This window comes from Barbus barbus (assembly GCF_936440315.1).
Source record: "Barbus barbus genome assembly, chromosome: 48".
Lineage (NCBI taxonomy): Eukaryota > Metazoa > Chordata > Actinopteri > Cypriniformes > Cyprinidae > Barbus > Barbus barbus.
The window spans coordinates 21,626,719-21,653,104 of record NC_136726.1 but is presented as its reverse complement, the minus strand read 5'-3'; the positions used below and the strand labels follow the sequence as shown (position 1 = coordinate 21,653,104).

General features: G+C 34.5%; 1 protein-coding gene across 1 annotated transcript in view; it reads right to left on the bottom strand.

Annotated features, from left to right (window-relative positions):
• The window catches only part of kcnq1.2 (potassium voltage-gated channel, KQT-like subfamily, member 1.2), a gene marked incomplete at its 5' end in the record, with an annotated part of 176,228 nt that overhangs the window by 139,176 nt on the left and 10,666 nt on the right, over positions 1 to 26,386 (bottom strand). The window contains 9 exons of the mRNA XM_079412507.1: positions 4,368 to 4,536; positions 7,449 to 7,580; positions 7,667 to 7,762; positions 8,498 to 8,608; positions 12,791 to 12,931; positions 13,566 to 13,662; positions 13,800 to 13,878; positions 16,413 to 16,539; positions 18,352 to 18,442. Coding sequence (XP_079268633.1) covers positions 4,368 to 4,536; positions 7,449 to 7,580; positions 7,667 to 7,762; positions 8,498 to 8,608; positions 12,791 to 12,931; positions 13,566 to 13,662; positions 13,800 to 13,878; positions 16,413 to 16,539; positions 18,352 to 18,442 — 1,043 coding nt within the window. The remainder of the gene's footprint in view (positions 1 to 4,367; positions 4,537 to 7,448; positions 7,581 to 7,666; positions 7,763 to 8,497; positions 8,609 to 12,790; positions 12,932 to 13,565; positions 13,663 to 13,799; positions 13,879 to 16,412; positions 16,540 to 18,351; positions 18,443 to 26,386) is intronic.

Sequence of the window (26,386 nt, the reverse complement as noted above, 5' to 3'; positions counted from 1 at the left end):
ATGCAGTGGAACGAAATGTCGTGCCTCGCAGGACCACCAAGTTAAGGCAAGTTTATTTATATAGCACATTTCATACACAGTGGTAATTCAAAGTGCTTTTACATAAAAGAAAGTGAAATAGACATTAAAATCAATAAAAACATGGAAATAAAAATAATAAAAACAAGGAATTTTAAAATGATATAGAAAATGATTTAAAATAAATTTAAAGAAAATGATTATACCTAAAATGTATTGCAGTCAGTTCGGACAAATAGCACAGTGCTCATTCAAATGCACAGTTAAACAGATGAGTTTTGAGTCTTGATTTAAATGTGGCTAATGTTTTAGCACATCTGATCTCTTCTGGAAGCTGGTTCCAACTGTGGGCCGCATAATAGCTAAAAGCAGACTCCCCTTGTTTTGTGTGAACCCTTGGTATTTCTAACTGACTCGATCCTAATGATCTGAGTGGTCTGTTCGGTTTATATTCAGTGAGAATATCAGCAATATATTTAGGTCCTAGGCCATTGAGTGACTTATAAACGAGTAAAAGTACTTTAAAATCAATCCTAAATGTAACTGGAAGCCAGTGTAAGGACCTGAGGACTGGTGTGATATGCTCAGATTTTCTGGTTCTAGTCAGAATCCTGGCAGCAGCGTTCTGGATGAGCTGCAGTTGTCTAATGGTCTTCTTGGGAAGGCCGGTGAGGAGACCATTACAGTAATCCACCCTGCTGGTGATAAAGGCATGAACAAGTTTCTCCAAGTCTTGACTGGAAACAAAACATCTAATTCTTGCAATGTTTTTGAGATGATAGTATGCTGATTTAGTTACTGCTTTGACATGACTACTGAAACGAAGGTCTGTCTCTAGAATCACCCCAAGATTTCTGACTTGGTTTTTAGTTGTTTGACCCCTAGAGTCAAGGTATGCATTCACCTTGAGAACTTCATCTTTGTTTCCAAATGCAATGATTTCAGTTTTCTCCTTGTTTAACTGAAGAAAGTTCTGGCACATCCAACTGTTAATTTCATCAATGCATTGGCAGAGGGAGTCAATGGGGCTGTAGTCATTTGGAGATAAGGCTAGGTAAATCTGGGTATCATCAGCATAGCTGTGATAGGCAATTTGGTTCTTCCTCATTATCTGACTTAGTGGGAGCATATACAGGTTAAACAAGAGCGGTGCAAGAATTGAGCCTTGTGGGACTCCACATGTCATGGCCGTCCACTTAGACTTATGCTCTCCTATACTCACATAATAACCTCTCCCTTCTAAGTATGACCTGAACCATTTGAGTGCCATCCCACTTCATCTAGGTATATTTGTGTCGCTGATGACCCTCAAAATGCCTCAAGACTCCAGAGACGCTGTCTAACAAGCAGCGTTATTATAGTTAAATAAATAAAAAAATGTTACCTTAAATAAAATAAATTTATTTCAACTAGTTGCCAAAGAAACTAAATAACTTTTTTAGTTAATAACTAAAACTGAAATTAAAATTATATATATGCACATATAGAAAAACAATAAATAATATAAATAATAAAAAATGCACATCAAAATTACTAAAACGTTAACTAAAATTAAAATGAAAGTGGAAAAAAATGAAAATCTAAATTTTTTTAAAAACTATAAAAAGCATCTCAATCATACTAAAACAACACTGCATGCAAGATTAAATCCGCCATAAAAAAGTGCATAATTTATTCAAAGACCCAAACTGAGCAAAAATATGCAATTTTGTAGATATTTTGCAGATGTTATTTACATGGCCAAGAAGTAAGAAGATGAAATTCTGTACATTTGTAATTATACTAAAAGGCCATTTACTTGCAAAAAAATTGTGTGTAATAAAATTTTTAATCACGCTGATCATTTAGAGACCTTAAAAATTGAACTCATTTAATATTCTTTTTATCTATTAATTTTTTATATGTGTTAATGGCAATGACTTGCTGCTTTGACACACTTTGAACGTTCACATTTTGCTAAAATGAATGCATTTTTTGTCTTCATGTAGCAAGCGACATGATGCCACAGTAACACAACATGCACTTGCAAAAAAGCAGAAGCAGCAGCAAGCAGTAAACCACAGCGGCACGGAGAGAAAGCTCTCACCTGATGATCGGAAAAATGTTGTGATGCCTGCGTGAAGGGAAAAACATGTAACCGTTCACACTCAGTGTGACATCTGATCTACTTTTTCACAATTCAATCAATTCCCAACAGACAAAAACCATGTTTTCTAGTTAAATATCCAGTTTCACTCTGAAATACGACACATTATGGGTTGCACATGCCACTTTCTTTTACCTAAAATTTGGTTTTATGACACGCTTATGACGAAAACAGACTTTTGCTCTAATATCTTACAGACTATGTAACCGACTCTAGGCTTTGATAAGCCAAACCGCTGAACATGTTTTTATCTTTCCGTTTCCCAGAGTTCAAAGGCCTGCAGACATGTGCTGTGATTTCATTATCTTTCCCCTCTTCAGTCGTAATTAAGCTTCAGAAGAGGCTTCTCTGCTGGGGACCGTCTGTGTTAATGTGTTTGCTTTTATGATGAAGCCATTTGACAGGAAAACCCATAAAAACAAACTTATTAACAGCAGTGGACCGGATGCGTTCCACTCGCATGTGGAAAATGACATCTACAGTATTCAATATGGAAAAATGGGTCAGGTCGAAGCGCCGGCTTTTCATCTCTCCGCCTTCTTTATCGCGCGGCGTAACACTTCCGCTCAATTTATGGGGTACTAGAATGGAGTAAATAAACGACAAGAGCCTCTTTTGTGTCTTGTTTTCAGGTTGATGAATTGCACTGAACACGCCATTGAAGAAGAAACTTTGCTCCAGCGCTGAAACCATATTTTTGCACTACACATGCATTTCCTGGTTTTTTTTGGCAGCCAGATTAGATATATGTGTTGAATTTGGCTGATATGAGTCAGATATCACATGCTTGTCTTTAATAAAATCAAGCTCAAATTTGCAGCAGTCTAATTCATTTAACGGATACACTTTTCATGTGACAGAGTTAAAAAGAAACATCAGGAACAAGCTTCTCTTCTTTTCTCTTCTATATTTACATGCAAACGAATCATCTGTTAATCGCATTGATGACTCAATCAGACTGAAAAGCCTTCATGTAAACACCTCAATCGACCCGATTAGCAACATAAACCTATGAATCCAAACACTTTCTCAATCAAAAAAGGCTTTTCAGTCTGATTGAGTACACACAATATTTTCATAATTATTTTAATTTTAAAAACGTCCATTTCCCGCTAAGATTTGACATTTTTAAAATTGCAGTACCGACTGGTACCGAAGTCAGTACTTTTGACTACACTATATTAATTTAAATTTTTTAACTTATTATTTAATTTTTTTTTTGATTGAGAAAGTGTTTGGATTCATAGGTTTATGTTGCTAATCGGGTCGATTGAGGTGTTTAAAAACTCCTAAAAATGTCAAAAATGTAATTGTTTTTTTTATTCATTTTATTTTATAATTAAAATAAAAACTATTCAAATGTATTAAAATTATTATGAAAATATTGTGTGTACCCAATAGGACTGAAAAGCCTTTGCATAAATGCCTCAAATTCAAATAGCAATGTAAACCTTTGAATTTGAAAACTTCCTCAATCAGATACAATAAAAATAAAATAAAATACAGCCAAATGGAAATATTAATAATAAATAAATAAAAAAACTAATAAAAATTTAAAAAAACTAATTATTAAACCTAAACTCAAATTCAAATAAAACCTGAAAATATACTTACAATAAATACTTAAAATAAATACTTTCTCAAATGTAGTGATTAGTTTTGTTATCATTATCTAAAACCATTCAAAATCATTTTCAGTCATTTAAAATAAAGCTAAATAACTATAAATAAAATAAATATCAAAATAAAAACTAAATAAAATATAAATATCAGATGGTAAAACAAACTTAATAATAAAATAAAAATAAAATGATGCCTTGATAGAAATGTTGCCTTGGCAAGTAACTGATATAAATAAGTTGAAGATGAAGTAACAATAACACGAAGCAACAAAGTACTGAATAAAATAAATAAAAAAAAATGACAAAAGCACATAAATAAATTGCAAAAACTTAAATTAAAATGGGAAACTATAAAACTAAAAGCTAATTCAAAATATTAATAATAAATACTATAATAGTATATAAATAATAGTAAAAAATAACACTTGTGATTCATCAGGGAGCTGACTGATTCTGTTTTCGTGGCTCAAAATAATTATTTAATAAATTTGTACATGTTTTTAGAGAAAGATAACGGGAAATATACTGATGGAACCCAGACTGATGAAAGACTAAGCACTCACAGCTGTGCATTATACAACTGACTAAACATAGAAAATCTGTCATACCAGTGGACTCCTCAGAAAAGACCCCGTCTTTATCATCGATGTGGTCGTAGGTGATCTGTGGGATGGAGAGGGCTCGTTCTGCTCCGGGACCCAGAGAACCATTATCACGTGTGGCCTTCGGCTTCCGTTTGTACCGCTTACTCTGAGAAGACAAGAGGGACAACATTACATGGACTTCATAAAGAAATAATTCACTGAAAATGATCAAAAACACGAGTCACGTGGACAATATAATTTGGAATAATTGAGATTTTTAACTGCTTTTACTTCTGCTCACCAAGGCTGCATTTATATGATCAAAAATGCAGTAAAACACAAATATTATTACAATTCAAAATAACTGTTTTCTATTTGAATATAGTTTAAAATGTAATTTAATCCTGTGATGCAAAGCTGTATTTTCAACATCATTACTCCAGTCTTCAGTGTCACATGATCCTTAAGAAATCATTATAATATACTTATTTACTGCTTTAAAATACATTCTCATGGAAAACAGTTCTTTTAAACTGTAATAATATTTTTGGGGACAATTGTACTTTTTTACTGCATTTTTAATTAAATAAATGCATCCCTGATGAGCAGAAAAGACTTTACATTAAAACCACTCAATTATTCCAAACTTCTGACTGGCAGTGTATGTCATTTTCATATGAAAAACAATGGAAAATACTCATCAGAAGCGTTTTACGAAAAACCATACAAGTTTGGAACGACACGACAGTGAGTAAATGACGATTTACAGTACTCGCCATTATGCATTATTGAAATTAAGAGAAATTCAGAATTCCTCCAGCTGTGACGTATGAGTCCTAAATCCCAAAACAAAGCCACATTTAATCTCAAATGTAATCTGATAAACCGCAGCTCCAAGACGCTCTTTGTTTCTTCCCAAGAAACGTCGATGAGGCTTATGCAAAAAAACGACACGTCTGTGCACATCAAAATCCCGCAGATATGAAATTCAAATTTGCCCTTTTTTGGAGAATATGCATTTTGTGAATTAATGAATTCTGCGGTGACTCCGCAACCTACACAAGTGAGTGAAATATTAGTCACGTCACAGCTTCCCGCTGGCCTGAATAACTGCTGCGGGGGGGAAATAAATCCGGCTGTCCTGAATGAGAGGTTTATGAAGGAGAACAGTCAGGCCGTCGCGCTGCCCAATACGTTTGGAGTCAGAGCTACACAAAGATTTTTTTGTTGTTGTTGCGTTACACAAAGCTTTTGCTCCCAGGAGAGCGGCTGCGATGACATCATTGCATTTGACTGCATCTTTGTGTGCGGCAGACAAAGAGGGGCGGCGGGGTCAAGCGAGAAATGACTCTGTCCCATGACATCAGGTCTCTCGCCGCGCTTCTCACACCTAAACCTACATCCTGACCTGGATTCTCTTCAGAAAAGCCCTGTGAAACACACCGCGGGGTTAAAGCCGTCACACAGCGGCGTTAATTAAAACGTTGAATGGCAAAAACCTTCTGGATCCGTGTCAAACACACACTCTCCGTGACTGGAAGTCAATCGAACGCAGTCTTGGGGAAGGTTATCATCATCTGAACTTGTTAAATGACGAGCAACCTTCTGTTTGGTGAAGAGAGAAAATACAGTTACACTGCAGGCTACTAACAAAAAGCTACCATGCTTAATACATTATCAAATATTTAACACTAAAAACAACTAAGAAATGCTTAAATGTATGTTTTCACTTCCTCATATTTTATTAGGACACTTTACAATTATCATACAGTACAATTGATTTCCAATTAATAATATCAAGTCTCATCCTACATTTTCATGTTGAATATCACATTGACTGTAAATGTGACATTATGTAAGTAAAATGAGTTGTGAACGTAATATAATGTTGACTCTAAACTTAATAATAACTAATACAACTACAAACACCTTCATATACATTACCACTCAAAAGTTTGGGGTCAGTAATTTTTTTGGGGGTCAGTCAATTTTTTTATGTTTTTGAAAGAAGTGTCTTATGCTCACCAAGGATGCATTTTTATACTTATTTATTTAAAAACATACAATAAAAACAGTAATATTGTTACATATTTTTACAATTTACAGTTGTTGTTTTTTAAATATTATTTATTCCTTTGATGGCAAAGCTGATTTTTTTTCCAGAATTCTTTTTTTTAAATAGAAATATTTTTTGTTACATTATAAATGTCTTAACTGTGTGTTTTTTTTTTTTTTTTTTGATAATTGAATGCATCCTTGCTGAATTTCTTTAATAAATAAATAAATGACCGCAAACTCAAAAATACCCAAAAGACAAAAATATAGTGACTAAAAGCAGCATTTCAATAAATATTTTGCTGTAATAAAGATAATATAAAATGCCGCACAGGAAATTACTCAAAAGAATCAGTGAATCATTTTCTGAATCAGTTCGCTTACTTGAACTGATTCAGTCAAATAAATGAATCTTCACATCACAACATTCTAGAATAGCATGTTTGATTATGTCATGCTACGCCACTACTTTGTAGGAAAAAGATCTTTGTAAAAGCTGGGAAAGCTCTGAAAACAGCCGAGCTTGTGTCACACTACAATATAAGCAGTCGAAGTCAAAATAAAGAACCAACCGAATGAACTATTTCTATAACACTTTACAGCAAAAAAATGGCAAAAAACAGCAAGGTAGCCATGTGGAAAATAATCTGTTACTGGAAAAGCTAATGTCACGCTACTAAAAAAAATAGTCAGGTTATAGTCTCGCTATTTTTACTTCCTAACATTCATCTAAATTCATTTGAAACACCCATCACACCCTCTACTGTTTACCCTCAGAGACCTTTACATGTGTTCTGAGAACTCACATGAGCCTAAAGAAAGGACGTAACACACAATAACCCCTCTAGAAAAATGCTTGTACTGTCTGCACTTTGCAGAGGCCCACTATAGAGGCTCAATCAGGACAATTGACAGGAAGGAACATGACAATGATCAAAAACACAACACAAAAGACTTGAAAGACAAGACAGAGAAATATCCGTTTGCAGACGTGGGGAGGGAGCAGGGAGCATTTCTCCTCACCAGCCGTCTGAAGTTGCCCGGGCTGGAGTTTTCAGAGTTTATGATGGGGATGTAGTCGCCCGTCAGCACGTACATCTTCCACGTGGCCGAACAGCCGTCAGACTTCTCGCAGGCATAGCATCTCCACAGCGTCTGAACGTGGGACAGAGTTATTTATGGTATGTTAAGGAAGAAATGTTCATTGTGTTGTGGCCGTAGCTTTAACTGTCGTTTGTCACCTGTATTAGAGAGGCTGCGGCAGGAATCTGCCGGTTAAAATGTTTCTGCCTCTGTTTCTGCTGGACTTTAAGAGCAAAACCAGATCCCAGAATGCCCTGCACACAGAGGAAGACAGTTCAAATGTTCAGCTACCACAAAATAAATAAACTACATGGAAAAACTCACACTTATAGCATGCTTTTTTTTATTATTATTATTCAAATTAATTTAGTACTGCTACAAAATGTGAATGAATCATATATATATATTTATATAAATGATTTTACATTATATTTATATTAAACATTATTTACTTTACAGTTGTATATTAATTTATTACACATGAATTTAAAACGATATATAATTTAGAATTTATTATAATTATATATAATCTTATATACGTCTATTTTCATTTATATAATACATTTATTTGAACTGTAAATTATGTTTGAAATTATTTATATTCTAAATATGTATTTTTATAAATTTTAAATTAAAGTACTGTATATTGATTTAAATATACATATAATTTAATTGTATCTGGTCGAAAAGTCCATTTTTAATTTTAAGCAAAATGCGACATCTGCCGAGTTATTCTGTCATGTTTCTGGTTGGAATTGTGCTTAAGCCTAATGTTGCAGATGCATGTTATATAATGTGTAACATGAGGACCGCGGGCCCCTGAGGCCCCTGGAGGCCCTATCACTCTTAAATGGACCACATTAACCCTGGACCCCATTACTGGAGGGCCTCTATAGGAAAACACTGCCCCGGGGCGCCAGACAAGCTCAGAGAATGTGTGTGTGTGTGTGTGTGTGCGCAAAGAGAAAGACAGGAGTCGGTGTGTTTACCGCAGGCAGAGCGAAGAAGGAGATCGCGAACACGCTAAAGCAGGAGGCGATGGCCTTCCCAATCCACGTCTGAGGGACTTTGTCTCCATAGCCTATCGTAGTCACCGTAACCTAAAAGAAAACCAGAGTTTGGGATTCACATTAGTCATTTTTAGTAGTGTTTGCAAAGATGTGAGAAAAGAGACAACACCTAGCAACTTCCCAGAACACCCTAACAACCATTGCTCTTAGAGTACTATAGCGACACATACAATTAAAAAAAAGTATAGAAAATTAATAAAAATATTAATATTTATTATTATACTGATCATTAAAGTTAGTTTATAGTTTAAAAACTAATGTCAACTTTACAATTTAAAAATGTATTAGTGATATTTAATGTTGAAATGAACACACTTAGGAACAATACTTAGCTTTCGTTAATATTAATGTTACAAATAGACTCTCATTGTAAAGTGTTACCATTTCATTTCAATAGTCATGCTAAAGATGGCTATCTTTAAATATCTACACAAAAGCCAAAGCAATTACATTTAGATATTGTGTGTGTACTCTCACACTTTATTTGCTTCTATTTTAGAACACTTGATGATTATCTAATCAAAATAACAAAATATGTTAGTCACACACCAGGCAAAAGCGCAGCGTTGCATCTAGGACAAATCACAGGTATCACCAAATGGGCAAAGGTTTACTTCCAAAATGAACAATGTGGCATAGATAAGTTTGGTGTTTAAATAAACAGAACAAAGAGAAAGTGCGATCTATATTACAGCTCTCTATATGAAGCATACAGCCTTTATTAGAGCCACGGAAAGACAATTGTTTCACTGAAAAATGCATAATACACAATCTTACAGCCCAGAGTAAATTCTTTATGTACATTAACATTGATCTGGGAACAAATTTAATGGAATTTAATGGAAAACAGTGTGAATGGCACTCTGTGGTGCAGCAGGATTTTCTGTCGGCTGCATTTAAATCGGCATCTACATTTTCCCGCACTGTGCAGCACACAGTGTCACGTGTCAAAACAAACAACATGAGGTGTCAGTGATTATTGCCTCTAGAGGCTGCTCTCACGTTGTATAATGACAGCAGACCCTTCTCAGCCGCTCCAGCTATGGACACAACCCGGATGGATTTTTGCCGATAGTTCCAGCAATCAACTATCGGCGCCGATTAATCGGCAAAACCGATACATTGATCTATCTCTATTGACAACCAAATAGCAATGTTCTGGCAACCTATAAGACCTTGGTGGCTAGTTTTGCTTGGGCAAACACCATTTGTTTGTTTTTTTACCCTAAACTGTAAAATTTTTACGTCCATCTTGACCAAACCAGAATAGACATTACAGCTACACAACATTTATTTTATGGAAGCACCAAATACACATCGACGTATCTATGGAAATGGCAGACGTGTCATACTTAAGGATTTCTGAGTATGTCTTCTAAGACGTCTATTGAAGTTCATCCTCAGTTCATTTTTCCCCTAATCCAGCACGAAATGTGGGGTTTCAACTAACACAGGAAAACAAACAGGCCTGTAGCGGCGCGTGAAAGTGTAGTGCATTCGAGAGGACTTTCTGGTGATGAGGTGTGTTTGCGTTCACAGTCACCGGGATTCCCCAGACTGTGTGTGACTTCAACCCCTAATATTCTCCAACCAAGTGATTCACGTCGAGTTATTGAGTCACAGAGTTCAGTCGATGCTCTACGTGTGTGGCAAAACCAGAGCTAACATCTCAGTGCGTGTGTGTGGTATTCCTAGCGTGTGGGCTGCGATTACAGCACTAGTTTTTTTCCATCTCGTCTTTAATCTTACTAAATTTATCTGCTCACTGCTCTTCATCTTGTTCAATCAAGATTTATGCTTTCTGACATGTTTAAGAGCGACTGGAGAAATATAGCTACTTGAATATTGTGTATATTTTTGCATAAGTTGAACGCTGTATTAATCAATTAGCATCTAACAAAAGATCTATCTGTTTTATAATTGTAAATACGCTAGCAGGCAAACGTTTGGATACATCTACTCCACTATTTGTTCTGTTAATAACTTATATCTGACTAATTTAAGTAGGCTTAGTTTTTAGCTAAGTGTGTCCAAACTGTTGACCACTAAAGTTCTTTAAGAAATCATTTTTTAAAGCATTTGAAAAGTTTTATTATGCACAAAAAAAACATTCATCTCCCTTCTTAAAAGAAAACAAGAGGCCAAAGGAAACAGCAGCAGCTTTGTTAAGTTAGCAAGGAGACGAGAGCGGTTATGATTCATGTCGTTTCATCATACGGCTCTGGATGTGTCGCGCCAGCTGTGGTCTGCACCTGCAACTCCAGAAAAGAAAAACACAGACCAGAAACCAAACGGTTCCCCTTCGCTCACCCTGTCCCAAAAGAAAGAAAAAAAAACACAAATGATATCTCTTTAATGTCTCGATTGTTTCTCTGAAACTATGAGATTGAGAATAAGAGACGTCTGCTTACATCTAATGCTTTGCAGATGCTTCTCCTGAGAAAAAGTCCCAGAGTTTCAGAAAAGATGTCTCAAATATGGCTCACATTTGCACAAGTTCTCAAGATGGTCTCAACATGCTATCTACATTCATTGTATACCACTATAATCTTACTGAATGGCAATTATTGACTCAGTTGTGTCTGGTAATATTACATTTACAGACTTCACAGAGACAAAAGTGAGGCAATCCTTATCAAAATGAGATCTCTTTAAAGTCTCAATCTGACACAATGAGATGAGTAAGAGAATCTTACAACAACACAATATCACGTAATCTCACATGCGTAAGTTTCAGAAGACATCTCAATGTCTCAAAGAGTGCTCAATATTATCTCAGTATGTTCTAAACATGCAATTTAATACCACTACACTCTTACTGTATGTCAATTATTGACTGGTTTTATTTTCTTTAAGAAGAAAAGTCTGAGACAAAAGTGAATATGTAAATAAAGCACGTCGTGGTCACCATTAAATCCGCAATCAAGCGGTCCTAGGATATAATTCCCTGTCCAATTTTTTTCTTTTCCAAGTTCAAGTCGATTCCATCTATAGTTCCTCCCTTCAATCTTACATTTAATGGACTTCACAGAGACAAAAGAGAGACGACCCCCATCGAGGGTTTCTCGATGCCATCTCCTCCATACAAACAACTGCTTTTGTCTGGGATTCGAGAGCCGACGGGTGGCCATACGCTTTCTGACCCTCTTCAAGGAGAGGTAGAGCCTCTGCAATTAAAGGTTTAATTAACGGATCCGACACTTTACGGCACAGAGAAGAAAGCTCTTTGAGCGAGAGGTGAAAGGGACATTGGCCAAGCTTTTGTGGTTCTCAGATTCCCCGTACAGCCGTACGATTGGTTTCTCATTACGGTTCACACTAAATTCAGCTTTTTAATTAACTGCACTGGAAACTCCATCCAGGACTGATTCCAACAGCCTTTCGAGTGGGTAGCCAAATGTTTTATGACCCTCTTTTCTCGTGTGGTTTGCAATGTGACAGAACAAAGAAAATCACTGGACATTTAAATGCATTTTAGAGCCTCAATTAAAGTTTCTGTTGTGGATATAAACATTCCCACAATCCCAAAGAAATACCCCGAAACTCACCAGACCAAACCTGATGTCAAATATAAGCTATTTGAGACACAAAATACATTACTGTTCAACTAACACTGACATATAACACCCATGAACCATCCACACTGAGGCCCTTTTCCGAAACCTGCTGAGTTCCCTAAGTAGGCAGCATTTTAAGGTACATGACTGACATAAAAGCAGCATAAGAATACTATATAAGGTATCTAATACTGTCAAAATTCATCACCAGTATCCTTCATGGAGAATGCAGTCCCACAATGCATCATGAAATGTGCTGGAGAACGCTGGCATATGTTATAAACATACTTGAGATACATTCAAACTTGAAAGTTCTCTACAGACAAGAAACTTCATGATAAAATTAACTGCCGATTAGCTTGTGTATGAAGTCATGCCAGATCTCCAGAGGGCAAGAGGATTTCTAGATAGATTTTAATAATGTAAAAACCACAAACACACCTAACATTGAACAACTCAAATGATTTATGGTAGACCATGATTGATGTGAAAAGCAGTACTCCGAGGTGGTTGAACAGACCAACTATCTTAACCAGCAAGACTTCCATAGTCAATCATCAAATGGAAACTGGTCTAAGCTGATCTTGTGAGCAAGGTGTTTCTCTGCTTGTCAACTCCAATAACTCAAGTTTTCAAAGAAGAAGAATAAACTCACCACACCCCACCACAGAGCATCAGCATAACTAGAAAAACCCGTCTTCCCCTCCTCATCTACTGCGTCTTTCTCCGCCAGATACACAAAATACGATGAGAAGATCAGACCCAGGAACCCGATGTACAGCGTGGTGATCAGCTCCTGAACCGGGGGAAAATAGTTAAAAAATCAACACAGATGAACCCATTTCCAAGACTTTGATTAATTTGATTAAGATTTTGATTAAGTCCAAAAGAATATAAATCTGATGAAAAAATTTGTATAGATTTTTGGGTACATTTTTGGTGCAATATACAAACTCAAGACTAAGATGAAAATCCAATTAAAAACGGCATTTTTAAACTGGTTGAAATGAACATAGTTTATGTGGTGAATGCCAGGGAGTATAAAAGCACCTTATAAGGCAAACCTTCCCTAAGCCCAAGGGTGCATGTAAAGGCACACGGGGCACTGAATGAATCAGCCCAATCACAACTGATCCACTGAGAACTTCAGTCCTTTCATAAGACGTGCATCAAAGCTGAAGCGATTGAGAAAATGTGTGCGTAAAGTGATTGGATTTAATGCATAAAGCCTTAGATCACTAAAACAGGGGCTCTCTGCTTAGATTATCGTAAAGTGAAATCATGAGGCCATATTTGGAAAGAAATCTGAGGTTGGTTGTGCCAGACATGTACTGATTAGCTCTGTTTGATGAAATCAGTGGGTTTCATTGTACTGTGAAGTATTAAGGTGAATATTACAGTCAAGGCCTGACGGCGTAAATCAAGCGCACCTGCCGATGAATAAAAACCACTGATCCCAGAAGCCTCCACGTTCCACCCTGACGATCCACATGCAACATTCGCAAGATCTGGAGGAAACGGATCCCTCTGCATTCAAGGAAATCGGAGGTTATTTAGTTCACAGAGCAATATACTACAATAAACATCAGGGAAGTATGATCATCACTGGCTGTTCTACTGATCAAACACGTGGATGACGATGCTTCTGTTGATCATATCTGTACCTGATTGCGGACGTGGCGAACACTTGCCCATTAGACCCAACGCTCAGAACCACGACAGAGGCGACGACCACGATCAGATCTGTGTCACGAACAAAAGAAGAGATCAACCTCATTCATACACAAAGTTATATACAATTATCTTGATTAAGAAATGGCAAAATGGCAAATAAATTAATACATACTAAGAGGCCTTTCCTCACTGAGCGCGAAAAAGCAAAACGAATTTCGGACACGATGGAATAAAACAACAGCTTCCTATGGATGGTTCCACATAGACAGCGAACATTCACGCACCGAAAATGCGAATGATTTTTTTTTCGTCCAGTCCGACGAATCTTTTCAGTTCTGTCCAATAAGATTTGAGCATTACACCAAAGTAGAGGACTTTTTCCACAAGAGAGAAGAGTGTATGCTGAGTTCTTGTTATTGTTGGTATTTAAGAACAGACTATTCTCACATGTTCTTTATACAGAATAACATTTCTATTAATTCTCCACTGAATTATGTCATCTGAAGAGCACCATCCATTTTCTTCCAGGAGCGCGAGTGTTTATGAGTCAGAGTCTATCTCTTGTCCTTATGTATAAAAAAAAAGAGAAATATTTTTCTACACATGACATATGAAAACAAATAGACCTATAATTTTTAGATTTTTTTGTGATTTTTTTTAATGAAGTTTTCTGTATAATTTTTTATGCAGGCTCGTGGTATTTTTTTAACAGTAAAGGATGTTTATGACATGACAAGCAGGTATCGATCAGTCCATTATAAAACATACAAAGAGTGCATGTCTGCCTATTATAGAATCAAAATCCATTTTAGATCACAATCGGAAGTTATTGCAAGCACTCGATGATGATTTAAAGTGGGTTTTGAGCAAAAACGTTAATTATTACATACATTTTCAATGTAGCTTGATACTAATTGTATCTATTTATTTCAGATGTATTGTAAGCATTATGGATATTTTGTGTTTCTAATAAAGAAAAAAGTTATTTCTTAATTTAATGCTGTATATTAAGCAGGTAAGGGCAAAAAATCTCCAGAAACGATTTTACATGCCCATTTACAACCCTAGGATTTCTCCCTAGAATGAAACGGTCTGTTATTGGCTTATTTGGCAGGGTCATGAATAATAATGAGCTCTGCTCTGATTGGCTGTTTCACAGAGTGGCTCATTTCAGTAGCTCACAGCAAGAAGGAAACACAGGGAGGAAAATATATATTTTAATACTTCCTCTCGCAGTTATATCGTCGGGTAATATTATACTGTATATAAAATGCAGGCATCAGGGAGCCGTTATTAATACGCGAGGCACTGAAATTGCTTTTGAACGATCGGTCGATCGCGTTATAGTTTCACTTTCAAGATTCATGATCGCAGGAACTCTGTTTATACTATGGAGCGGCAGTACTTACCACACATTTTACAAGATTAGATGCTTGTCAGTGGTGCTCAGGATCTGTAAATCATTCTCCATCATCCTCATCTCTCCTTACTCTGTTTATGTGGTGAGTGAAATCTTATGTACTGCAGTGTAACAGGCTACAGCTAGCAAGGAGCTAACCATGTCCCTTTAGTGGCTCACGTTATTTTATTAGAATGCGTTATTTGCTTTCCGTGCCTTTCTGAATACAGACACCAACCCATCTCTGCACATCACATCCCCTGCACAGCCTGGAACATAACATTTATTTCCATGGTCTGCCATTTTCGCTGTTGTCCGCGCTTGTTTCTTCACAATACCTGCAGAACTTCTGATGGTTCGGCTGGCGGCTGGCTTAGAACAATGCAAATGTTGTACACTGTAAAAAAATAAAAATATTTGAGCCAACTTAAAATTTTAAGGCAACCAGCTTCAGATTTTTGAGTTTTCTCCTGCAAAATCTCCTACAAAAATAAGTTGAGAAAACTCAAAAATCTGCTGAAGCTGGTTGCCTTAATTTTAAGTTGGCTCAATTTTTATTTTTTATTTTTTTAAATGTAGTGATCACGACTGTTGCGACACAGTCGGTGTTATGTTCTGATTCGCCTATGTTTCAGTGGTCTTTTATTATTCACGAGATTTAGATAAGGAGGAGGAAACAGTGGTGTTTGAGGCTCACTGCATGTCATTTCCATGCACAGAACGCTTATTATTTAACTATGCCAAGGTGAAGACAGTTTTTCATTCTATGGCACCTTTAAGCTAAAAGAAAAACATTTTTGATACATTTAATATAAAATACACTAAATTAAAAAACACATTTTTGTTACTTGAAATAAAAATAAATGTTAACTGAAAAAAAATCCTAAACTTATTTCATTTTAGCTATAAAAACTACAAACATATATAAATCTATATAAACTAAATAAAAAATCAATAAAAATGACAAACACAACAAAATTACTAAAACTTTAAGAGAAATTCTAATGAAAATGAAACACAAAAAACTAAATTCTATTAATTAATTATTATAATAAAATAGAGTAGTTTCTAAATTATACTAAAATAATACTGGAGACAACCAGATAAACATTCTTTAAAAATAGAATGAAATAATATTGAAATTAAGATACATTTTCAGTGTGAGGAATGAACCTGAAGTAATACAATTCATTCAAGCAGATACCTATAATGGAGATGGGTTTCCTGATGAACCGCAGACGGCCTTTAATACCCACGTATTTGCTCCGACAGCCAGCTGACCACAACCGGACCACGTACTCCGTCCCAAAAAACACCACCAGCACGATCTCCTGCAAAGCAGAAAGAAACTGGTGGATCTTTGTATGCATATATGTGTTTCTAAACACTATACCAGAGGATCTGGCTTGGTCTGAATCAATGGCACATGTGGAGGAGCTGGGCAGTACACACTGATCTGCAGCTCCTCTCTGACCTCTCATGATCATCTGACCCTGAGCGGCTCAGGGGTCTCTGGGGTGAAACGGGTGGTCTGACTGCAGTTTGCTTACACAAGTCAAAAAAGCGCTATAATAATAACAATAAATATAGTCTACTAGCAGAAACTTACAAACTGTGTGCAAGCCTTTTCAAAAATATCCAGAGGGAAATTTCAGCGCTCAATAAATGTGGTGCAGCTCAGATCACTTGATGAGAAATAAAATAAAATAAAATAAAATAAAATAAAATAAAATAAAATAAAATAAAATAAAATAAAATAAAATAAAATAAAATAAAATAAAATAAAATAAAATTAAATTAATGTATAATGATAATAAAAAAATTACTATTAAACGTCACTATTAAAATAATACAATTAAAAATAAAATAAAATAAAGATAAAACAGTAGATGTCTTGGCTGGGTAATAATAAAATAAAACTAAATTAAAAGAAGTTTCTTAGCTGGAGACATAATGGAGCTCCCAGTTTCGGAATGTCTCATTAATCAACTTTGATTTGGAATTATGATTTGTTTTTTTTTTTTACATTATTTTTTTTTTTTACGCAATTTTTATTTGTAATCTAGAATTTCAAGTGTTTTTTGTGGTCTTGGGTTTTTAATTGGTTGTACTTTTCAGAGGATTTAAAAAAAAAAGATTTTTAAGTAGTAAATTTACTACTTTTAAAAAAGTAAATTTTAAGTAGAGAGTACAGAGCTTTTTCCAGATAGAGGTTTATATTTAACCATTTGTTGAGAAATGTTCGTACTGAGATCTCTGACTTTTGATTGTAGACTTTTCCGAGGCTAATACTCTCCATTTTAAAGAGATCTTTGTGTATTATCTCTCACACAGTATAAATAGACACACATTTGCTCATGTCTCTCATCACAATCTGTCATGCAGGCCGCGCAATTAAACACGCATTAAACTGTGACAGCGCTGGTTTGATGAAGTGTGTCTGGACTCTGTTCAAAGCCTCTGGGTTTCTCTGGGATCTGCCCCACAGGTGTCTCCAGGTGTGGGTGTACTGACAGAAACACAAAACTACTCAATCAGAAATATTTTACGTGCTCACGGTTATACAAGCCTTCAAGCCCTGTCCATGAACTCAACATCAGCTCAGCTGAGATATAACACTGCCATCCAGTGGAAGAGTACAGTTCTGCATTAGCCTACTGGAAATATCACCTGCAGCGCAAGCAAATAATAAAATACCCTTTTTTCTTTAATAATAAATATCTCAATGTGTGCATGCTATTCAATAAATAAATAAATGAAAAAATACATAAATACGTTTTATTTTGGTAATAAACTATCTGTCTTGGTATTTTCTCCTGAGGTAAAAATAAAATATATTTAACAAATAAATAAATAAATAAAAATTTAAATTAAAGCATCTGTCTTAGCTGGGGAAAAAAACTATAAACCACAAGCACTTGGTGTTTTCTGTTGAGGTAAAAATCTAATCAAATCAAACAATAAAATAAAATAAAAGTAATAAATATAAACAACAAGCAATTGGTATTTTCTGCGGAGGTAAAAATAAAAGAATAAAATAAATTAATTAATGAAACATAAAATAAAATAAAAAATAAATTAGCTAGGCATAAGAAATAAAATTAAATAAATAGAAACATTTTGATCTCCTGTGAAATGCTTACCATCCAGAAGAGAGATCCTGTTGCGAAGTCTGCATACTGCTCGATGGTGGACAGGACGCTGAATATCAGGCAGACTAGGACCATGAGGAACCTGAGGACATAAAGTAGGTAAGATCTGCCGTTGCACACAGGTTCTTTCCATTTAATGATTTCATCGAATGATTCAAAACCACATCATTAAGGTCACTTCATCAGAGCCTGATGAAGATTTCAATTATTTTCCATTGAATTGGTTTCTGCAGGCAACACTAGCATTATGGCCCTGATCACAAATTTATTGTGGATTTCAATTTATGTGGGAAGTCGTGGCCTAATGGTTAGAGAGACGGACTCGTAATCCAAAGGTTGCGGGTTCGAGTCTCGGGCTGGCAGGGATTGTAGGTGGGGGGAGTGAATGTCCAGCGCTCTCTCCACCCTCAATACCACGACTGAGGTGCCCTTGAGCAAGGCACCGAACCCCCAACTGCTCCCCGGGCGCCGCAGCATAAATGACTGCCCACTGCTCCGGGTGTGTGTTCACTGCTGTGTGTGTGTGTGTTCACTGCTGTGTGTGTGCACGTTGGATGGGTTAAATGCAGAGCACGAATTCAGAGTATGGGTCACCATACTTGGCCGTATGACACAAAAAAAAAAAATAATAATCTCAATTCACAAACTAGTTATGGGTCAATAAGGCAGTTACCTCGAAAAAATGCAATATTGCTCAACACTTTGTCACTGTTTGTTTTAGCATATAACTAAATTTATTGCTTTAATATTCAGTATTCAGTATAAATTTTAAGTTTACACATTTAAAAATTCCCTTGCATTCTTTGCAACTGGAAAAGTAAAAAAAAAAAAAGTACTGTTATAAACTCCTCTAATGAAAGTCCGTTAACCGTAATCCTGCATGCTATTTAGACGCACATTGGGACAAAGACAAATACATAAGGCATATTTTTTAGACATCAATCCTCAAAAATTAACAAAGTCAACAAACTATTTAACTAACTAATTAATTAATTAAAATAAAATTTGTAGATGTCTTGGCTGGGAAATAAACAAACAAAAATACATTTTAGCTGGGTAATAAGTATAGACAACAAGCACACATTATTTTTTGCTGGGGTAAAAAATAAATGAAATTAAAATAAAATAATACAACTTTTAAAATAGAAAATACGAACAAACTAATTAATTAATTAAAATCAAAATTGATAAATGTCTTAGCTGGGAAACAAGCAAGCAAGCATGTATGATACATGCATACAAATATACATACATAAATACAATTTAGCTGGGTAATAAGTATGGACAACAAGCACTTGGTATTTTCTGCTGAGGTACAAAAAGATCATAAAAGATTTAATTAAATTAAACAGTAGATGTCTTGGCTGGGTAACAAGTACAGACAACAAAATAAAAAATACAATTAAAATAAAATAAAATAAAACAGTAGATGTCTTGGCTGGGTAATAAGTATAGACAACAAGCACTTGTTTTTTTGCTTTAAATTTAATTAAAATAAAATAATACAACTTTTAAAATAGAAAATGTATCATCTTGTGAAATGCTTACCATCATGAAGAGAGATTGTGAAATGCTATATAAATACATTTAACTTGCACTGATTTGTCTTTAATTCCATCCTGCCACATTCAGATAAATGTTACAAATGAAGATAAAATTAATCAAAAGCACATCAGCAAAACACAGCCACCCTAATTACATAGAACTTCCTTAAGCTACTAGTCATTCAGAAAAGCCACAGACTAGTGATGGTTTTGAACATCCAGACAGAACAGCGTTTCTTAAACGAGCACATTGTTAGTGTGTGTGTAAGGATTCCCACACAAAGAGGACAGATGGGACAGAGTTTAACCACATGAGAGATTACACACATGCACACACACGCTTTTCCTTCAAACACACACACTCTCCTTCCAACTCAAAAAGACAAACACATAATGTGACTCAGACAGCAGTCAGAGATCAAAAAGTCGTTCTGCAAAGGCGTTCTGGAGTTACGTCACGTCCAGATGTGCGCTGACCTCGAGTGTTCTCGAGCGGCTCCAGTCTGTGGTGATAGATGGTGGTCTCCTAATGTGCTGCATGTGCATGTGTTTCAAACCACAGTCATGTCATGTGAACAACATCCTCAAATACTGACAGCACCTGACCAGAGAGACACCTGAGCTGAGGCTCTGCTCATCAAAAGAGTCTGAACTATCGAGCTCTGTGCCTCAGGGTTCAGTTGAAAGCTCCTGTTCTTCATAATTCTATAGGACTCCGTTCTAGTGGTTACCTCTGCAGGATTCTCATCTAAGGTTTTAATTTGTGGCAACACACACTACCATTAACAAGTTTTTGAACAGTAAGATGTGTTTATGTATTTTAAAGAAGTCTCTTCTGCTCACCAAGCCTGCATTTATTAGATCCAAAGTACAGCAAAAACAGTAATATATATATATATATATATATATATATATATATATATATATATATATATATATATATATATATATATATATATACGCTGACTCCAAGCTTTTGAATGGTATAGTGTATAACGAATCTTTCTATCCTGAAAATAATTACTTAACTGTTTTAAATATTGATGATAATAATAATAATAGTACATGTTTCTTGAGCTAATCAGCATATTAGACTGATTTCTGAAGATCATGTGACACTGAAGACTGGAGTAATGATGCTGAAAACACAGCTTTGATCACAGAAATACATTAGCATGAATATTTTGATTAACTAACATCAACAAACATTAATAAATGCTGTGAAAATATATTTTTTCATTGGTAGTTCATGTTAGTTAATGCATTAACTAATGTTAACAAATGAGACATTATTATAGTTACCAAAGCTTTTAATGATTTATAAGCATTTTTTAACGATTTACTTTTCCATGAACTAACATGAACAATTTGTACTAACAAATAAATAAAGTAAAAATATATTGTTCATAATTAGTTTGTTAGTTTTGAATTAACCAATGTTAAAAACTATATTATTTAACTGTTAGTTAACATCAACAACAATTATATACCCTTTATTAATTTTAATTCATATTAAGTCCAAAATGTATTAATACATTATTAAAATTTGAAGTTGTATCTATTTTTACTAACATTAAAAATATTAATAAATGCTGTAAACATATATTGTTCATTATTAGTTCATGTTTGTTAATGCAGTCCCTAATGTTAGCAAATGAGACCTTATTATAAAGTGTTACTAAAACCTTTAATGATTCATAAGCATTATCAAATTAGTGTCAAATTATTATTTCCAGTACAAAAATTTATATGACCACGTGTATGTATTTTAGATCTTTTTATGTTGTAATTAACATAATTATTAACCTAATTATATTAAATTATGTTGTCAGTGCCCTACAAATTAACTGGTTCTAGGATTTTTTTGTCCCTAAAATGGACAGAATAGGATAAGGCCTAAGAGACTTCTTAAGCTGTAATGCAATCAATACATTAAATAAATAAATAAATACTGATTGATTTTTTTTCCTAGTGATTAAAGAGATGTTTAAAAGTCTCTCTCTCTCTCTTTCTGTCACCCACCTCCTCACCCTGACACTCAACACACACACACACACACACAGAAGGAGAGTGACATCAGATGTCTGATAGTTTTTTTATTTTCTGCTATCCATAATGTATTGTATATTCATGAAATTAATCATATTTCCTAAGAATGACTAAGTGTTTGGAAGCTGCACTTTAAAGATACAGGTACATCTAAAAAAAATGTGAATATCGTGAAAAAGTTCATTACTTTTAAAGTTCACAACTTATTTCAAAAAGTGAAACTTCATATATTTTAGATTCATTATATGTAAAGAAAAATATTTCAAAAGTTTTTTTGTTTTAATTTTGATGATTAGAGCTCATGAAAATCAAAAATCAGTATCTCAAAATATTAGAATATATAGAGTTGAGTTTCAATTAATGACCATCCCTACAGTATAAATTCTGGGTATCTCTTGTTCTTTGAAACCACAATAATGGAGAAGACTGCTGACCTGGCGCGCCCGGGTCCCCAGATAGTCGAAAAAATTAAAATCCTAAGGAAATCAATAGGGCCCTGCGCCTTACTGGCTTGGGCCCTAATAATAAACGCAGCAATTCCAATAGGATCCTCACACCATCGGATCTCGGGCCCTAATTATTTATTAGGTTCATATAGGCCTAACCAGCCTGGTCTCATGTTCATACGTAGGTATTAATACGTAACATTTACAAGCACAAAACGTACATTTTTGTACGTTTTAATTGATGATAAAACATACAATTTAGACGTATTTCAACGTTTAAAACGTACAATTCTATACGTATTTTTAAAAACGTAAAAATATTTATGTATCTTTTATATTATTAGGATCTTCGTATCAATGCATTTTTATCATTTTATCAATAATCGACTTAGATTTTTAGACCCCTTAACCCACCCCCAAACCTAAAACCTACCCATTTTACAGCGAATATGCATTTTTATCATTTTATTATTAAGCAATTTAGATTTTAGACCCCTTAACCTACCCCCAAACCTAAACCTACCCATTTTATAGCGAATATAAAAGATATAAAACGCAACTGACCGAAATATGCAGGAAAATATCCATTTCAGTAACAATATAGCATTAAAAATGTTTTTATAGTCGCTATAGTGCTCGCATCATTCAAACACACCTCACCAAAAACACGGCATGTCGCAATCTGTGACGAATGCAGGCGAGAGCCAATGAGCGTTCAATTATCCTGCCGTAAAACCTGTCGTTTGAAGCGACAACCTTTGAATTCGTAAAACGAGCGCGTCAGTCAGCGTGGGCTTTTCTGTTTATGGCTCAGGATGGAGATAAAGATCGCAGAATAAAGGCTTGGATTTGGGCCTGTTCCTATGGATTCTGAAGATCTGGATTACAGCGCACGAATAAAATTGCTTCATTTCATAATTACGTTGTCAGTCACAGCATGTAGGAGAAAACGCTTTTTGTGGCCCATGGCAAACAAAGTAAACATTACATGCCAAGTAAGGGTTAAACGATTTCAAATGTTATTTATTTTAAGGTTTAAAGTGAAGTCTTGTTTAACATTATGTAGGCCTATTATTGGAAACGAGCTGGCAGCAGAAATCATACAACAAAACGAAATGTTATCATTTCATATTAAGTAAACGAGTAAACTATTTAATGATGCAATTGAAAAGGTAATTGATATGACAACTAAAAACAACTAATAATAAAATTAATGCCGCGATTTCAATATTCATAAGGATTCATTTCTAGATGTCATCAATACGTCATTATTGTACGTTGAAATGCTGAAAATACGTCAGTATTGTACGTTTTAGTGCCTGTAAAAACGTAAGTAAATGTGCCAGTGCAACCATTTGCATTTAACTTAAAATAAACCCTCAATTTTGCTCATACATATAAGAGTAATACATCTTTCAAATCTGTAAAATGTCTACTTTCATTTGTGTGCACTCAAAATAACAACAAAACATTGCGTTTTTGTAAATTATGAAAGCAAACGGCCGTCTCAGTCTGAGCGCGTCAAAAAAATAAATTAATCGCAACTCCGTGTTTGACATAAAAAATATATCAACAGAACGTGTCTACTTTTAAATGAACAATTCAAATGGAAAACAAATATGTTCAGATTATGTAATCTGTATGAAACATGCACATCCACTGTGGAGATGAAGAATCAGTGTCGCTGACTTCATCACTGCAGCCGAAAATACAGAAAACACTAGTAGTTTATCAGTGAATTATAATGTTAAGGCAGTCTTCTTGCCATTTTTTCCCTGACACATTCATAATCCTTACTTCTTCCAGTGCTCTGTGGCAAGCTTTATGCATGCGCTTGAGCGCTGAAAGGCTACAGGCAATTAAAGGCTCATTATTGTGAATTCCATGGTTTATTAATATAAATGTGGCATTAGTCAACTAATCGTACAACTATTAATAGTACAACTATTAGCTGATCAGAAAAATCTTTAGTTGAGGGCAGCACTAGTATTATAGAATGCAACATTGCATGCCCCCCTTTTCAGTGGAGCTGGTTCGGTATTTTTTCCATTCATTTTTCCCATAGGGATTGAAAAAGTCTTTAAGTACTTGTGGCCTGAGGTTGAGTAAATTAACAGCAAATTTTCATTTTTGGTAAATTTTTTTTTTTTTTTAGTTTTCATTGGTTTTTGCTCTGGGTTCTACTCCATTTGATTCAGCATTGTACGGTTCTGCTCTTAATTAGGTTCCACACAATCAGGTTTCTGCTCTTAAAGAAGTCAAAGGATAATGACGCTGCACATTACTGAAAGCAGTGGCTTTTAAATATTCACTCCGTTTGGAGCCCATAATCAGAAGGCCAAAACAGTCTTAAACACTGTAAAATAAAAAAAAGTTGAGCCAACTTAAAATTTTTAAGGCAACCAGCTTCAGCAGAGAACTCAAAAATCTGCAAAAAACTGGTTGCCTTAAAATTTTTAATTGGCTCAACTTTTTTTTTCAGTGAAGTTAAACACTCTCAATGCTATTCATCAAGCAAGGCAATCGTGTTCAGAAATCAAGTGCATACGGTATGCCGTTTCAGAACATATTGGGCTTATGTAAAAATTCTAAACAGAAAAATATAAGCGATCTCAGATGAGCTAAATGACTGCAGCTGCACTGTATAGAAAAATAAATGCTCCTCTAATCCATTTGAGAAATGACCAGATGTTGTGATATCACACCATCAACAGCAGGATTAACAGAGATGCAGGACGTGACACTCGTAAATGGAACAAATATGGCCTCAAATTTGGATTAAGAGCCAGGTCAATAGATGAAAGAGTTATAATGTTTCATAAGCTGAATATCCCTTAAAATCTGTCTAAAGGTTCAGTGGCAGGAAATTGTTACTATAAACTGTTCGGGTACCATCTGTGAATAATAGTTCAAATATGAAAGAATCAAAAGGGCTTTAATTGATTGTATATTTAAAAATAAATTAATGACTGTTATATACTGTATTTTAATATATATTCAAAACACATCTGAATTGAAAAAAAAGTTTGAAGTGATTGAGAAAATATTGAATTATTTACTTTATACTTTACTTACATAATACGTATTTAAGTATATATATATGTGATGCAATCTAGGAAAACCCGTGGGATGTTGCGCTGGGACGTTTTCAGGAAATTCAAAAAATAGGTTAAATGTCAATTTCTTGTCAAAATTGGGTTTTCATTAAATTATTATTCTATAACACCTTGTCTGTGATCTCTGAAAATATCTTGGCAGAATTCACTTCAGTGCAGAAAAATTGCAATTTATTGAGGCAAGCAGAAAAGACTGTCTTTAGTTTGCTAACACACGTTGCAGACAGTTCACATATCAAAATAAACTATGTAACATACGTATATAATAAAGGTGTATCAATTCACATTTTCCGCTAGTCCTGTGTGAACTACGGCATACAAAGTTCGGGGTGTCGTTAGATTGTCTGCTTGTGCAATGAAACAGTATAGCACTCTTGACAGAGCACTCCTTCTTAAAGTGACCAGATATATATATATATATATATATATATATATATATACACACACACACTCTCTCACACACACACACAAATTTTACATTTACTTAAAATAATTTAAATAAAGCAATATTTAATAATTTAATTATATTTAATTTAGAATTTATTTTTATACAATAATTTACTTAAATTTAAATAAAGTAAATGAATACATCCACATATACACTTTATTTTAATAAATAATATTTAATTTAGACTTTATATTTCTATTACATTTCTATTTTATTTACATAATATTACGTGTGTACACTTTTTAATTATTAAATAATATTTAATTTATTATTTATAATTATATTGCAATATATTTAAATATTTTATTATTTCTATTAAAATACATCTAAAATATCTTAAATGGTACTAAATATAAATGTAAAATGCGGGAAGTCGTGGCCTAATGGTTAGAGGGTCTGACTCGTAATCCAAAGGTTGTGGGT